At 40.7% G+C, this 16,998-nt stretch overlaps 1 protein-coding gene across 1 annotated transcript in view; it reads left to right on the top strand.

Moving 5' to 3' along the window:
* The window catches only part of LOC143650106 (uricase), a 33,596-nt gene extending 17,361 nt beyond the window's left edge, over nucleotides 1–16,235 (top strand). Inside the window, exons 5-8 of the mRNA XM_077120471.1 lie at nucleotides 8,135–8,321; nucleotides 10,140–10,263; nucleotides 12,319–12,402; nucleotides 14,496–16,235. Coding sequence (XP_076976586.1) covers nucleotides 8,135–8,321; nucleotides 10,140–10,263; nucleotides 12,319–12,402; nucleotides 14,496–14,570 — 470 coding nt within the window. The 3' untranslated portion in view covers nucleotides 14,571–16,235. The remainder of the gene's footprint in view (nucleotides 1–8,134; nucleotides 8,322–10,139; nucleotides 10,264–12,318; nucleotides 12,403–14,495) is intronic.
* Nucleotides 16,236–16,998: the final 763 nt, after the last annotated feature.

A 16,998-nucleotide genomic window follows, 5' to 3' on the forward strand; every position in this document is an offset into this window, starting at 1 on the left:
AAGAAAAAGAGCTTGGTGGAGGAAAAGGAGGGGCAAAACTTTTCATAAACACCAGGCCTGGAAATGACACAACTCTAAGTGGAGAGAACTCAATCAAACAGCCATACTTACTGCAAGGGAGGCTAGAAAATGAAACTAGCTAGGTATCCAGGTGTTTTGGTTTGCTAAACCTGCCAGAATGCAATATACCAGAAATGGGTTGTCTTTTATAATGGGGTTTATAAACTTAGAATTTACAGTTTTTAGGCTGTGAAAATGTCCCAATTATGGAATCAGTAAGATGATACCTGTACTCTGAAGATAGGCTGCTGGCATCTAGGACACCTCTGCATGGGGGAAGGCACATGGTCAGTACCTGCTGGTCCTTCGCTCCCGGTTTTCATTGCTTTCAGCTTCAGGTTCCATGGGCTTCCTCTGTGGGTTCTCTCTTAGCTTCTCTGGGCTTCTTCTGTCTTTTATCCTCATAAAGGACTCCAGTAAAAGGATTAAGACCCATCTTGAATGGGCTGGGTCACATCTCGATTGAAATAACCTAACCAAAAGATCCCACCCACAATAGGTTTGTACCCACAGGAATGGATTAAAAGGACACGGCCTTTTCTGGGGTATATAACAACTCCAAACCAGCACAGCAGGAGAAAGAGGAATTAGATTCATTGAACACCTAGCAGTCTGTGCTATGGAGAGTTAAGAAGTTTGGGTTGAAAAAGAACTGCAAAGAGACTGGAGTTCGGCAAATAAGTGTTATCGGGAATACCACAGCCTTGGAAGTGGAAGTGCAGTAGCCGAGTGTTGTAGTTTGCTACCTGCTGGAATGTAACACACCAGAGACGGATTGGCTTTTAATAAGAGGGGATTTATTTCATTAGTTCTTCAGAGGAAAGGCAGTTAACTTTCATCTGAGGTTCTTTCTTACATGGGAAGGCTCAGGGTGATCTCTGCTGACCTTCTCTCCAGGCCTCTGGGTTCCAACAACTTTCCCCGGGGTGATCTCTTTCCGTATCTCCAAAGGCCTGGGCTGAGCTGCGAATGCTGAGATGAAGTATGTTGAGCTGCTTGGGCTGTGCTACGTTGAGCTCTCTCATTTAAGCACCAGCCAATTAAATCAAACATCATTCATTACAGCAGGCACACCTCCTAGCCGACTTCAGACGTAATGAGCAACAGATGAGGTTCATATAATATTGGCTCATGTCCACAGCAACAGAACTAGGCACCATCACCTGGCCAAGTTGACACCTGAACCTAACTACCACAGTTACACTACCTTTCCCCTTTTGGTCGGGATAGAATTGTTGATCCCACGGTGCCAGGGCTGGATTCATCCTTGGGAGTCATCTCCCGTGTCACCAGGGAAACTTTCACCCCTGGATGTCATGTACCACATAGGGGGGAGAGCAATTATTTTACTTGCAGAATAGGGCTTAGAGAGAGTGAGGTCACACCTGAGCAACAAAAGAGGTCCTCCAGAAGTAACTCTTAGGCATGCCTATAGGTAGTCTAAGCTTCTCTGCTATATACATAAGCATCTCAAGGATAAGTCTGAAGATCAAGTGTATGGCCCATTGATTTGGGTGTCCCTAATGTTTGACACAGTATTAGGGGATTTCCTGATGGTAAAGTTTAATAGTTCCATATTTTTTCTCCCATCCTGCAAGAGACTTTGCCAATACTTCTTTTATTATTATTATTTTTTTTTTTTTAAAGGAAAGACAGAGAGAAGGAAGGAAGGATAGAAGGAAGGAAGGAAGGAAGAAAGGGAAACATCTTTAAACATTTTCTTGTTTTATTGTATTCTGTTTCTCCGTTTTTGTTACATGGGCTGGGGCCGGGAATCGAACCGAGGTCCTCCGGCATAGCAGGCAAGCACTTTGCCCGCTGAGCCACCGCGGCCCGCCAATACTTCTTGAATATCTGCTTAATATAGTCGAGGATGTGTCCAGGCATTACATTAGGCTATACAGGATTAAAGGACCTCTTTCTTATTCTGGGCACCCTGTGTTTCAGTTGTTCAAATGAGCTACACAGATAGGTTGAGTTAGATTGTGTGCTACAGAAAATTTCAGTTTCAGACCAAATAAACCTTTCCTCCTTTGGTCTCAAGGACTATGTGTGGTTCTAAAATACAGACACTGTCTTCCTTACCTCTGTGTTCTGAATTACTTTAACTCCAACCTGATCAGCTTCATTCTTATATCTAAATATCAGGTGTATATATATATATATATATATATATATACATATAAATATTTATATATATATATATAAAACAGCCTCTTGAAATCCAGAAATAATAATTATCACTCTGGACTAAATGTGTCTGCTTACAGTCAAGACCCTTGTTTCCTTGTAAGCGTCTTCTAAAGGAGACTATACCATTGTTGTCCTTTTGTTTCTGGCTTATTTTGCCTCATCAAATCTCCCACATGTTCATTCACATTGTTGCATGCCTCACAACTTTGTTCCTTTTTTGTAGCAGCACACCATTCATTCATAAGTATACACTGTCGTTTGCCAATCTATTTGTCATTCAGTGCATCCTTCAGCCACTTGCATTCATCAGGGATCATGTTGTGTATGAATTTATAACTCTAATTTCATAGGAGTGGAATAAAAAAATATTTGTCCTTTCGTGTCTGGCTTGTTTTACTTAATATTTCCAAAGTTCATCCATGTTGTTAAAGGTATCAGAATTTCATTCCTTTTTTGACTGAATAATATTTAATTTTATGTATATACAACATTCTGTATATCCATTTTTCTGTTGATGGACGCTTAGGTTGTTTCCACTTCACATTATTGTGAATAATGCTGCTATAAGTATTAATATGCAAATATCTGTGTGCATTTTCAAGTTCACAGTTCCTTAGCATGAAATTTCTCCAATTCTGACAATAATTGTAAAAATTGAGCTACAGATTAGCTAAGCAGAGGAATAGGAAACGGAGAAGATATCCCAAATAAAAGAAACTATCTTCTGGTAGTGGAAAAAAATCTACTGGTGTGTAGGCTAAGGGGAGTAGGAGAATGATTTTGAGGAAAGGGGCTGATGAAATTGAAGTCCTAGAAGTGAAAAGTCCTGGGCGGAAGTAGTGAAATGAGAAAGTAGGATACCCAAGACAGAGATAGCCATTGATATGAAATCTGTTTATGTCCTTCTGATATCAACACTAAAGCACTCTTCAGTTCCTCCAAAGGAAAGTTCTTGGCAAAACACAAGGTCTTTTAGAATCATCTTGACCATCACCTAGTTATAAAAAAGCCCAGTTAACTTTCTTCCATTTGGATAATGTTATTTCTCTCCCCATCCAGAATTTCCAGGAGGAGCTTTCACTCTCCCTGCATGAGCTAAATGGACTTTCAGGCAAATGATATTTAATTGATTGTTACTTTTCATAGCACTTTACAAGTTTAAGATTTTCTACTAGAATGACTTATAGTTTTAAAATATCTTTCTTTCAGCTATTTATGTCCTTTTTGTAGGTGTTAAACGTGGAAGCAATTATCCTCTTCATGTCAGGATATTTTTTTCTTGGCTCAGTTAAGCTTTGTGCTTGTGACACCTGATGCAAAGAATGTGGCTTGTTTTCTATTAATTTTCAGTGAGTTTCTTTCCCTTAGAGAGCTAAAGGGTAGGACGTATGCTTCTCTGAGAGATAAACCACAATCTGTTAAGTGTGTAGGAGGACACTAAAAGCTAGAAAAATTATGTTCTCACAAAGCAAAATATGAAAAATCTCCCTTTTGCATTATTCCACAACTGTGATGAAAAAAAGGGGGAAAAAAGCTGATTAAGTGGTTTCATGGGAAATAACCTAGAAAGGGACAGTCTCTTTGGTTCGGTAACTTCTTGTTAGCCTAAATTGGAATTTTTGAGTGTGTGAAGCATCGAATTTTTAGTTGATGGGCCCATGAATTTGAAAGGCTTAGTTAGGTTCTTACCAGTGTTCAGAAAGCTGGGGCACCGCCAAGAAAGAAGATAAAAATAAGCTATCTGATTTCTTCCAGAGTGTGTAATGTATGCCAAGAAAAAAATGTCTTAACATTCAAAGAAAATAGTTTGTTGTTGTTGCTCATAGAAAGATGAGAGTGCCAGAGCCAATGGTTTGTGCTTTGCCCAAACGGTGGCAATAGTTATTGTCTTTGGGAACATGAGACATTTTAATCTGTGTAAAACCAAAGGCCAAAACTTCTTTTTCCATTTTTAGATTCTAGCAAGAAAGTAGACCATTTCAAAGTTGTTTAGCAAGACAGTCACTCCCCTAAGGTCAATAAATCTCACCCCAGGGCTGGAGGCAGACAGAGATAGCTCATCAGAAACAGTTTTCAGAATGCAATGAGCCTCTGTGAAACATGGGACATATTTACAAGTGGTTGAAATCTATTGGAAAATGTTCAGTTGTAGCAAACTCATGATAATAACAAACATTTGTAGAACATTTCCTGTGTGACAGTCATTCTCTTAAGTCCTTTGCATGTTAGACATATATCAATTGTAGGAGGTAGCTTTGATTATTTTCCCCATTTTACAGACAAGAAAATTAAGGTACAGCAAGGTTAAGTAATTTTCTCAGGGGGATAGTACTTATAAATGAGGGGAGTGGGTACTAGGATGTAAACTCAGGGAATCTGAGTCCCAAGGCTTGGACTCAACCACTAGGCATGCTGCATCCAGGAATCCTTTTGTGATTAAGACCATTGGAGGATCCAAAGTTTGATTGGCTTACATGGACGTACAGATGAAGTAGGTAAAGTTTACCTTAGATTCTCCTTTATCTTCTCTTTCTCCTCCTTCAAGTGTTCCCACTAGCCATCAGCACTCCCCTTGTGGTAGCAAATGCATGTTTCATTTCTATAGGATTTTGTTTTTCTAGAAGAAATTATGTTTGGAAGTAGATTTCAATATTAGTTTATAAAGGCTTTAGGCATCACAGTTTTAAGGGGTCTTTGCATTTTAATAGGAAATCTTTAAGGATTAAAATCTTCAAGGCACGGAGTCACCATTTCTAATAGAGCTGTTTCAATCTCCATTTTGGAGAAATGGAGATAATATTTTTCAGGCTGAGGGCTCTGCCTGAATCCCTTAAAGCACACTAAATGGATCCTTAGAAGACCCTTTATTGTACAGAAATGGGGAAAGAGAATTAAAGGAAGAAAGAAATGTTATGTGGTTTAGAAGTGATCCCCAAAAGGGAAAGACAAACATGCAATTTCATAACATGGTGTTAAGTTCAAATTCCACCTCTGCCAGTTTCTAGCATATGACTATGGGCAGATGATTAAAAGCTGCCTCTATAAAAATATCTACTTTATAGGGTTGTGAGGATTAAATAGGATAAAGACAGCAACCAAAGGCATGCTTAAAGTTAGGAGATTCTCAGCCAGTGTTGACACCCTCTGTCTTCCCCACTGTGAAAGTTGAGGGGATCAGGAAGGGAAAGGATAAAAATGAATGGAGATGAACTGTCTAGAAGGATAAGAGACTAAATTGTGAGGTACTTACTCCTTGACATGAATCACTCTAACACTCACTCATTCATTCAACAGACACTTATTGATTGCTTCTGCAGCTCTCTTGGGTTTGAGACTTAGTCTTACTCTGATGAGCTCTACATTACATTTAGAAATGCTGATTTATGTAACCATGTTTACAAATCTTTATTAGTTTTTGTCTTTATACATTTCGAGGCTCTTCTTTGAACCTAATTAACACAGCTCTGTGGTCAGTGTTGGGGAGGATCATTCTCTGGCCTGAGTGTTGTAACCACTTATGACATTGTTGATGTCTCTCATTGTCATTCTTCAGACACAGCGTTCAATGAGAACTGCAGAATTTTAAACAAATGCCATTTTCATTTTGTTCCCCTGGAACCCTCTGCATAGAACATCCTATTTAATAAGCACATATATTATCATAAGGTCTACCGCGGAGCCCTGGCTGCTACTCTCTCTGGTTGGTACACACATGAAGGGAAAATATTGAAATATAGTCATTATTTCCCTAGTTCTGAAACCCCACAGCTCCTGAGTTAACCACAGCAGTTGAAACCATTCAGGAGACATACACAATTGGATTATTGAGCTACCCTGGATTTTAATTGAGGATCATGAGCTACTTTCTTTCTCTTTAACTGTGACCATGACTAAGACCATGTAGTGAAGTCTGACACCTCAGGCCCTTGATTTATAGGCTAAACAGGTCAAGAAGAACAGATGTTAGTCAGGACTAACTTAGAGACTGAAAAGAGGTGATTTTAATAATCCTGCCATGGCACTTTGGTGTTGGCGGTTTGTACCCAATTGTCCCATGAAGTGTACCCCTGCTTCAGCAATCTGCACATACAGTTATGGTCATGGAAATTTTAATGCTCAAAGTCCCTTGGCCTTGTAGATTCCCACTACAAAACGGCTAGAACTTTCCAGCCAAACTCTCTCACCCTTTCCTTATGAGAGCACCTAGTCTTACATGTGCTCAGGAAGGACTTTGCACTCATTGGTTACAAACGCTATCCCAGTGGCTCTGCACAGCATGTGCCGTGTCAGTGGAAGAATGTGACATTGTACCCTGGGGCTTCTCAGTGTGTCACAGGGCTCCAAGTTCTCTTCAGGCTTCACCAAACTGCTGGAGCAACAGTGTGTTCTGCATAGAAAAAGAGAGAATCTCCCCCTCCCTAATTCTGTGGCTCACTTGTCACCTGGGCCCTGAGCCAGAACTGCTTGACACACATACAGACAGTTTCTCAGATTATGCCCATCACCCCTCCTCCATTCACCTCTTGAGGTGTCAGGGACAGCAGGAGTGTCCTATATTCTCCATTATTTTCTACTCTTCCCACTGTCCCCCAGGACCCACAAACCAACTTCCTCATTTCTCCTGTAGCCAAATCCAAAAGTCTTTAAAGGTATCAGCTCAGGCAGATGGATGCCTCATGGATCCCCAGCCTTATCTCCCCAGGCTCGGCTTAGGTTCAGTCAAGCCTACACTTCGTTTTTAGGCCTACACTTCTAATCATGCATGAGATTGTCTGGTTTTGCTAAGCTCATTACCACGACGGAACTGAGTCACCATTTGAGTTGGTGGCCATTGGTGCATTCTCCAGTGTAGGTGGTCAACATAAGGACAACACCCAATAAAAGGAGTCACAGTGCCAATGGCAGATGAGCAATGGTTCTTGAGGAGGTTATTAACTAATTTCAACATGGTTACTGTTTTAGTTTGTAAAAGCTGCCAGCATGCAATATACCAAAAAAAATGGCTTTTAAAAAGGGAATTTGTTAAATTGTAAGTTTACAGTTCTAAGGTTTTGAAAATGTCCAAATTAAGGCCAGGCTATGAAAATGTTCAAACTAATGCAATGAAGTAAAAATGCCTTGGCTCAAGAAGGCCCATGACATTGGGGGGTTATCTCTCAGCTGGAAAGCCACATGGCAACGTCTGTTAGCTTTCTCTCCAAGCTTCTTCAACTGCTTTCCTGGGGTGGGGATTGGAGGGGTGGTGGTGGGTTGGTTTCTTCTGCATCTCCAAAGGTCTCTGGCTGTGAGGGCTCTGTTGGTTCTATGTTTTTTCAAAATGGTTCCCTCTTAAAGTGCTCCAGTAAACAGCCCCACCTTGAGTGGGTGGAGACAACATCTCTACAGAAACCATCTAATCAAAAGTTACCACCCACAGTTGGGTGGGTCACATCTTCATGGAAATAATAAAAGATTCCACCCAGCAATGTTGAATGAGGATTAAAGGACATGGCTTTTCTGGGGTACATAACAGCTTCAAACCAGCAGAGTTACCTTCCATGTAAGGTTATCTGGCCTGGAAGATACCCCTGCATATAACTGACAAGCAGGTATTCATTTCTGTGGGCTTCATCACAAGCTGGAGGTTTATTATTTGATCTTCAATTTTCCTAGAGCAGGAAAGGGTAGGAATTTGGGGAATCCAGAAAGAGGGAAAGGACGCCATCCTTACCACTCAGACTGCAGAAGAGAAAGGAAGACAAAGCATGGAGCAGTGATGTGGTTCTTTTTACAAACATAGTGCACCATGTTTTAAAGACCACATTCCTCAGAGCTAGGTATCAGTGAGAAGGCATTGTTTCGTGTATGATGTGAGCCTCTCCTACCTTTTTACTTAAAACAGGACCTCCAGTCATTCATTCTGGAATCAAAGACCTAAAGGTCTTGAAAACGACTCAGTCTGGATTTGAAGGATTCATTAAGGACCAGTTCACCACTCTCCCTGAGGTGAAGGATCGGTGCTTTGCAACCCAAGTGTACTGCAAGTGGCTCTACCACCAGTGCAGAGACGTGGACTTTGAAGCTACCTGGTATGAAAGTGTGTGCTAGGGCCTGGTGCTGGGGCAGATGGCAGTAGCCCTCTTCCCAGGGCCTCAGACTTCATTCATTTCATGGAATCTTAGATTTGAATGGGAAACTTATAGTTTCAATTCAGCCTCCCACTGTTCAGAAATCCCTTCTGTTAAAATAGTAAATCTGCACTTGACTCTCATGTCTTATTAGCTATGTGACCTTGAATAGACCATGTGATTTCCCTTACCTTGTGCTTTTGAAGTTACTAAATCAGTCATTCTCCAACATTAGCATGCATCAGAATCATTTGGAGAGCTTGTTAAAATGCAGATTGCTGGGCCCCACCCCCAAGTTGGCTGATTCTGATTGCTGAAACTTCCGGAGTTTCTGGTTCTGTAGGTCTGGGGTGGAACCCAAAATTTGCTATTCTAGTAAACTCCCAGGTGATGCTGATGCTACTGGATAGGGGACCACACTTTAAGAACCACTGTACTAAAAGAAGATAATATCTGACCTTGCTACCTCATAGTTGCAGAGAGAGCTAAACTAGGGTAACCCTCTCATCCTAGTTTGGCCAGGACTTTCCTGGTTTTAGCACTGACAGTCCCACATTCTGGGAAGTTCCACATCTGTGAACAAACTGGAATGATTCATCACCCTAGGCTAAACTCAAAATGACACAAAGTGCATAGAAACTCTTTATATAAATAATAAATGCCTTAAAAATGTAAAGGTATAATTGTTACTCCAATATCCCTGACAAGCAGTCATTAGTTAGTCCTCTGAACTCCCAGAAACAGAGTTTGTTTTTTGACCAGGCATTTCATTCCTTTGCTGAAGCTCCAATTGTTGTAAACTTCTACTTTATGATAAGCTGGAATCTGCATCTGGTGGCTTCCTTCCACTGTCACAGTTTTGCTCTGCTCCTTTTATTACGTGATAGGTAGGTCCGAAAATGCTTAAAGAGAACCTCGTCTGGGTCTTCTCTTTCCTTTTTTACTTCGTGTTCCCCATGGGAAGTGACCAGATATAATTATGTTGAAAGGAACCCTCAGTTGAGCATGCCAGAGTCAAGGTATTTGTCTAGGCCTCCCAGTTAAGCAAAGAACCTGGAGGGGATCACTAAACTTTTTTTTTTTTTTGTAGACTCTATGGTGGGGTGGGGAGGTCACATTTCATTCTTTTTTCATGTTACTATCCCGTTATTGCAGCACCATTTGTTGAATTTTTTTTCAGGGGTGGGGGTGAGGGGAGTGCACAGGCCAGAAATCGAATCCGGGTCTCCCGGATGGCAGGCGAGAATTCTACCACTGAGCTATCCTTGCAGCTCCAGGAATCAAGAAACTTTTAAGCTCAGATTCCTCATCTCTAAATGAGGGATAATTATAGTACCTGCCTCAGGTATGTTAAAGAGAATTCAATGATGTAATCATATAATATACTTAGCATAGACCTTGGCACAGAGTAAAACCTCCAAAAATGTGACAACGCAAGGGAGCAGCCAGGCTGAGCAGTAAGAGGGTCAGAGCACTTGGAAGCCATCTATCTGCACAGGTTCTCCAAACATGGATGGAGGGGTAAAATCCATGGAATGCTCAGTTGACCCTGGTACCAGGCTATGAAGACAGTCTAGTGATATTCAATATGTTTGTTGAATGCTGTATGTGTATGTGTGTGTAGGGGTATGCGAGGTGAGATTTTTGGGGGCATGAAAAGATATTAATCTCTTCTAAAATGAGGAATAAAACTTTTCTGGAGAGGCAGAGAAAACACTGCTTCTTAGCTTTATAATGTGCTCTTAAAAGGCTGGCCTATGAGACATCTCTGTGTTTTAGGGACACTATTCGGGACATTGTCCTGGAGAAGTTCGCTGGGCCATACGACAAAGGCGAGTACTCGCCCTCTGTCCAGAAGACACTCTATGACATCCAGCTGCTCTCCCTGAGCCGGGTTCCTGAGGTGAGCTTTGTCACTTGCCATTCTGAAGATTGTGTATTCTGTCAGCTCTGAGAAAGAGTTGAGAGTTAAAATAAGAAACTGTAAGACACGTGAAAAATGACATCTGTTATTGTTCAAAAGCTTGTTATCACAAGTGAGAAGAGAGCGAAAAATAAAAAAGGAAAAATGTGTCCAACCTGAAAACCCAGACCACTGCTGTGGTTCTTTAGTTTTCTTGGAAATTCTTTGAGTCCCTTCAATCTGCCACTCATTTAACCCTCATATTCAGGACACCAGAATGCCTTGAAGGAGGGGTCATACGATGGAAGGCCTATGTTTCAGGGGAGCCAAAGAATAAAGGATAGCTGTAGAGATGTTTAATCTTCCTTCCTTCTTCCCTCCTTCCCTCCCTCCCTCCCTCCCTCCCTTCCTTCCTTCCTTCCTTCCTTCCATCCATCCCCTCATTTGATATTACTGAGTGATGATTAGGTCTCAGGTTGCACATGAGAGACACAAAGATAAATTTGACACAGTTCCTACCCTCAAAGAGCTCATCCTTTAGCAGAAGAAGAAAACAAGTAAACTAACAATATAATAGAGAACAGAGTATCACAGAAATACAAAGGAGGGCACCTGACTCAGGTTTAAGAGATAGGGCCATCCAGGCTCTCCAGAGGGACACAGGTGCTTGTGCAGAATCTTGAGGGTCAATAGCCATTACCTCGTCGTACACTCAATGGTGAGGGAGAAGTGCGGTTACAGAGATGGGAGACAGCATGGCAGAATCATTTACTGTTAAGAGTCTACCATATGTGACGTTCCAGGAGTCAAAATATTTCTGTGCACTTAGAGGTGAACAGGAACCAGATCATACGCTTTGCTGTAGAGTCCGTACTTTATCCTGAAAGCTCTTAAGAGTCACTAAAGGGATTAAACAGGTTGTGATGTGACCAGATTTGCATTCTAGAAAGATCATTCTGAAAGAAATAAGATGAATTAAAATTGTAATACTACAGGCAGCGAGAGTTTTTGGGATGCTATTGTAGAAACCTACTAAGGAGGGAAGCCTGAGCTGAGGTGTGGTGGGTCTGGAGAGGGAGAGCATCACCCTTTTATCTGGGCAAAAGGGACTCTTGCCATGGCCCAGCACTTCAGGGGACCCCTTGGGTTTCCTCAGCAATGCCTTTCTTCACTGGGTGAAGACTCTGTGGAACTGAGGAAATTAATCCTGTAGGGGCCCATACATTCCCTTCTAGATCATTCTCTAGATACGGAGGCCCCCAGTACCTCTTACCCAAATGGGTAAGAGCCGGCACAGGCCACTTCCACAGATCAGTCCTCTGAATGACAGATCATGTCATTGGTGCATGTGCCATCAGGCCTGAGGGTTGGTAAAGGGGCAGCCACTTGCAAGAGTATGGCTGGGAATTGTAATGTAGGTTTGGGTGTCCACCCATGTGAGTCCAAGAGAGAAAGTGGGGTGGCCCAGGCCTGGGGGCTGGCTCTTCCCACACTGCCACGTCCTGGAATGGAACACCAGAGAATTTTAAATTCAAGGCTGGTCTTTCATGTTGTCATGAAGGTATATTCATTAAATTAGAAAGAGAGAACATATTTTACTTAAAGTTTTGTTAGCTTGATTTATAAGTTTTAAATCTTTAGATATCTGGTATATGGGCATCCAATTATACTCTTACTGCAGGGCCTGCAAATGTTAAGGACAGGCCTGAGGAGGCATGAGCACAGTGAGAAGAATTCAGGAGGTTGATCTACCACCTTCTGGAGACCAGTTGAATGTCTGAGAGGTGTCCCAGGATTCTGATCCAAGGAGACCTTACCTTTCAGAGGAGTAGGTTTTGTACAGTGAGGAAAGAAGGGGTGGGTCCACCAACTAGGAATAGGACTACAGAAGAGAACAGTTTTGGACAGTACAGGAGCAGCAGAGGGGAGCAGAGGCAGAGGTGAAGCCTGAGCAACTATGGGCTTGTAGGTAAGTGGGTTGGTTGGTGCGAAGAGAGATAACCAAGGGATAGATTTACAGTTGCCCAAAATAACACATATTATTATAAATTCCAGATAGAAGATATGGAAATCAGCCTGCCAAACATTCATTACTTTAACATAGACATGTCCAAAATGGGACTGATCAACAAGGAAGAGGTAAGAGAAATTAAAAACATTCAAAGTACCTTCACCTACCCCCTCTCTTCTTTTAAACTTGGCATGATAATATCATTGACTAAAACTCTTAGCAACTGTTGCTTGGGGGGGATATTTATAGTTGCTGCAGATTAGAGCTCTCTTAGACCCAGGGCCTTTCAATGCCTTAGATTAGAGTACCCTAGAAGTGGAGGGATGGAAGCTGCAGAGGGGGGAAGACAAAGAAAGAATGGAGTATGCCCAAGAAACCAGCTCTGAAATCCACTTCCCCAAAGGGTGCCACACAAGGAGTGCCACACAAAGTCACAGCATCATTATTCTCCCTTCATGTGGCAAAAAAATTAAAAAAGATACTGTTTTCATTTTCTTCCATTATCTTTACCTTTTGGTTAGGTAGGCAGTTCAATAGCATACAATACACAGAGAAAAGATGAAAGAATACTTGTGTTTCTAATTGCAATTACTGAAGGCAAGATGAGAAAGTTCCTATTTTGAAAGGAAACCTAGTCTTGTAATAAAGCACTTACCCTAACTTGTTTTTAGCCATGGCAGATGATTAACCCACTCAGTGTGTCTGACTAAATGGCCTGAAGTCCTGACAGGTAGCTTTCATGGTCAGTTCCTGGGAGATCATAACTGTCCCTCCTCCTTAGACCACATTCAAAATGATAGGATTTCTCTATTTGGTCCATCCTTCTACAGGCTTCTGGTATTGGAAAAAGAAAACATTTTGAGTAGCTTTATTTGGAGGGTGGAAAGGAGCAAGAGAGGCAAGGGGCCATCAGTGAACATGGCTGTGCTGCTTTCGCATCATGTCTCTTGGTGGGTAAAGGCCAGCAAAGGGGTCTCCAGAAGATCCTACATGCTGAGTCAGCAGCCTACGTGCTGAGTCAGCAGCAGCCTCAGTCGTCACAGTCCCTCTGGGCCATCACCTTATTTCTGTTCTGCAAATGACTCCTGGTGGATTCCACATGGCTTTGCATTGCCATCAGCTGTTGGCATGGAGGCTGGGGGGAGTGTTGGGGAACAAAGGTCATTCTTAGGTGTCAATGTAGGTGACATAGAACCCTGAGCTGTGGGAAAGAGTACCCCTGATCCCATGTGCTGTTAATTCAGAAGAAAGGAGGACAAACACTATTCACTTCCCAAGAAGTAAATTGTTGGATGTTGATTTCCAGAATTTCTTTAATTAAGATGTCAAGCCTTTTTTAAATGACTACCTTCTAACAGGCAAAAGAAGGATCTGGAAAAAATTCTGGCCAAGTTCGTGAGAAGCAAAACAATGGATACCCAAACAGAAAAGAGATCAGACTTTCATGACTGGATTGGAACAGTGCTCAGCTCAGGACCCCAGGCAGAGAGAGGAGGGACTCCTTAGGGTCCTGATGCCTTAGGCTGGCCCTGATTCCAGCTCCAGGGCTTGTCGGGGTGTCCCTTCATCCAACAAGTTAGACTTGCAGATCTCTTCTGGAGCCCAGCCAGGGACTGGGAGGCAAGAAGGCCCAAGTTCCTTAAGGTCAGGGCTCTGAGTGGCTGAGCGAGCTGTCCCCATGTGTGGCTGTATCTTGGGAATGGCTGGAGCTGCTCTCAGGCTCTCACCCAGCAGGTGTATACAGAGTGAAAGCAACACATGAGAAGCAGGGAGTTAGGACACTGGCAATAGCCAAGAAGTGACAGATGACAGGGTGGAAAGAGAGAAGAATGCTAAAAATTCACTGGGCTAATGGCAGACGTCAACTGCTTCTGAGGGCCTGGCTGTTTCAGAGCGTTGGACAATGATTAATGCTCAAAGTGAGTCATCAAGAAAAGGTCAAGTTATGTTCACTATAATTAGAAGGCAGGGATATATAATGCATTTTAGAAACATTTATAGCCCCATGATTACAATTTTTCACAAACTCTTTAATTTTCTGAAAAATTGACTCATCTCTCAACTATGGCCAGAAAAATAAGGCATTTCCATGCATGAAATGACTTTACTGTAGGGCATGTACCTCTTCCTGTTTAAAAGGTTGTTGTTTTAATATTGATTCATAGGAATAAGGAGAGGGATATTTGAGTGGCTATGAAGTTAACATGTGATTTTTCTACAGGTCTTGCTGCCTTTAGACAATCCATATGGTAAAATCACTGGTACAGTCAAGAGGAAACTGTCATCAAGGCTGTGACATTGTTGTCCCCAATAGGAGTCTACTCTTGGCTGAGAATCCCTTACAGCCACTTGTGTTGAAGACTACAGCATGCACCCAGGCCAATTTACAACATAATAGATTGATTTACACTGTTCATTTTCCTCCTGCATGAAATAATCTATTTCTTGCACACTTAGGTCAGGAAGGTGTTTCGTGAATTAGTAATTCTAATGTTCCTTGTGAATATGTTTACTTCGAAAATACTGAGCAGCATCAAAACAATCATCAATCAATATTTCTATTTGATTGCCTTGTGTCTTCTTAACTTAGAGAAATGTAAGAATTAGTTAATTAAGAAAGTAATCATGACTCAATGAGGGTGTCATCAATTAATTTGCACATAATTTTAAGGAGCAAATATCCATTGTTTTCACTTTAATGATGGTAAACCTTTGCCTCTTGGTAATGCAGAGAATGTAATGACAAAGCCATATTGAAATAAATCAATGCTATGATTTCAATTAGACTGAATATTTGAATTTTTAAGAATGCTCTAGCATATGTATCATTGGGAGCTTATTTCTAGTGTATTAGTACTTTTGTGATCTTAATATATTAATTTATGACTTTTATAAACCATAGAGAATATTTAGTACATGTTGGAACACTGAAAAAAGTGTAAATTGCTTTTCTTTGAATAGTGCATCCTTTTTGCACAAATGGCCACATCTAATAAATGCTAAATCAATATATAGATAGATGGATATACATAAAGAAAGAAGATGAGACAATATATGTGAAAATATTAACAATGATTTCTGGATGGTGGGATTATGAGTGATTTTAATTTTTTTGTCACGTGCTTTCTGAATCTTTCAAATATGAATGTTTATTGCTTTTATAATCAGAGAAATATATAATGATGATTTCAAGATGCATACAAATTTGAAGGGTGATTACATCAGTTGAGTAACTCTACCATTTCATATATACCGTAAAGCTTCATAAGTCATCATTTTAGAAACCCATGCTGAAAATCTGTCCAAATGAACATTCTAGATAACCTTCCTGAAGAATGTCCACTTTTTAGAAATGCTTACATATGAACACTTAGTATTATTTGATAATTCTTCTGCTTCATTTACTTTTTTTAAAACAATTTTACTCACATACCATATAGTCCATACAAAGTGTCCAATCAGTGGCTCTGGGTATAATCATAGAGTTGTGCATTTGTCACCAAAATCAATTTGAGAACATTGTCATTGCTTCCAAAAACCCATAGCCTTTATACCGCCATATTATTGATACTTAGCATAGGTATAGTACCTTTGTTAAAACTAATGCGAGAATATTATGTTACTGCTAACTGTAGTCCATAGTTCATATTAGTTGTCTTTTCCCCATATTTCACACTATTCTTAACACCTTGTAATAGTACATACATTTGTTCTAGTTCATAAAGTCCATTCTTATATTTGTACAATTAACCATAGTCATTGCCCATAACAGAGGTCTCTGTGTTATACAGTTCCATATTTTAACCTCTAGCTTTCCTTCTAGTGACATACACAACCTAACCTTCCTCTTTTAACCATAATCATATCCATATTTCAGCAATGTTAGTTACCCTTATAGTAATGTGCTACCATCACCTCTATCCATTTTCAAGCATTTATAATCAATCTTATTAAAAATTCTGTACAATTTTTAAGCATCAGCTCCCCATTCTGTACCTTCTTTCTATCTCCTGGTAACCTATACTCTACTTTCATCTCCAAGAATTTGCACATTATAATTAGTCCATAGTAGTGAGACCGTATAATATTTGTCCTTTTGAGTCTGGCTTATTTCCTACAACATAATGTCTTCAAGGTTCATCTGTGTTGTTGCATCTATCAGGATTTCATTTCTTCTTACAGCTGAATAATATTCCATTGTATGTCTGTACCATATTTTGTTTATCCGTTCACCAGTTGATGGACACTTGTATTGTTTCCTCTTTTGGCAATTCTGAATAATGTTGCTTTGAACATCAGTGTGCAATCATTCACTTTTATGTTACTGTTACTTAACAGGTAGCATGGTATAGTGGCTAATTGGAGGAACTTGGTTTAAATCCTGGCTCCACCTCTTATCAGCTATATGACAGTTTCCTCGTCTGTAAAATGGAGATGAAACTGGAACCCACCTCATAGGTTTTCTTTTTTAAGGATTAAATGGGCTAATGTTTGTAAAGCACTTCGGAAGTATTTATACATGACACATAGAGATTTCTATATAGGTGTTTGCTAAATGAAATAAATATCCTGCCACTTTCTTGTTTGTTATTAGAACAGGTAGAAAGTTGTCATTAGACTTTGTGAATGAGGGAAGATGGTGGAAATCATTCACAGCAATTGCCTACTTGGAAAGAAATGGGATAATTTGATAAGGGAAGGTTTGTGCTATCTTGAATACTTAT

The sequence above is a fragment of the Tamandua tetradactyla genome, chromosome 11 (assembly GCF_023851605.1).
Source record: "Tamandua tetradactyla isolate mTamTet1 chromosome 11, mTamTet1.pri, whole genome shotgun sequence".
NCBI lineage: Eukaryota > Metazoa > Chordata > Mammalia > Pilosa > Myrmecophagidae > Tamandua > Tamandua tetradactyla.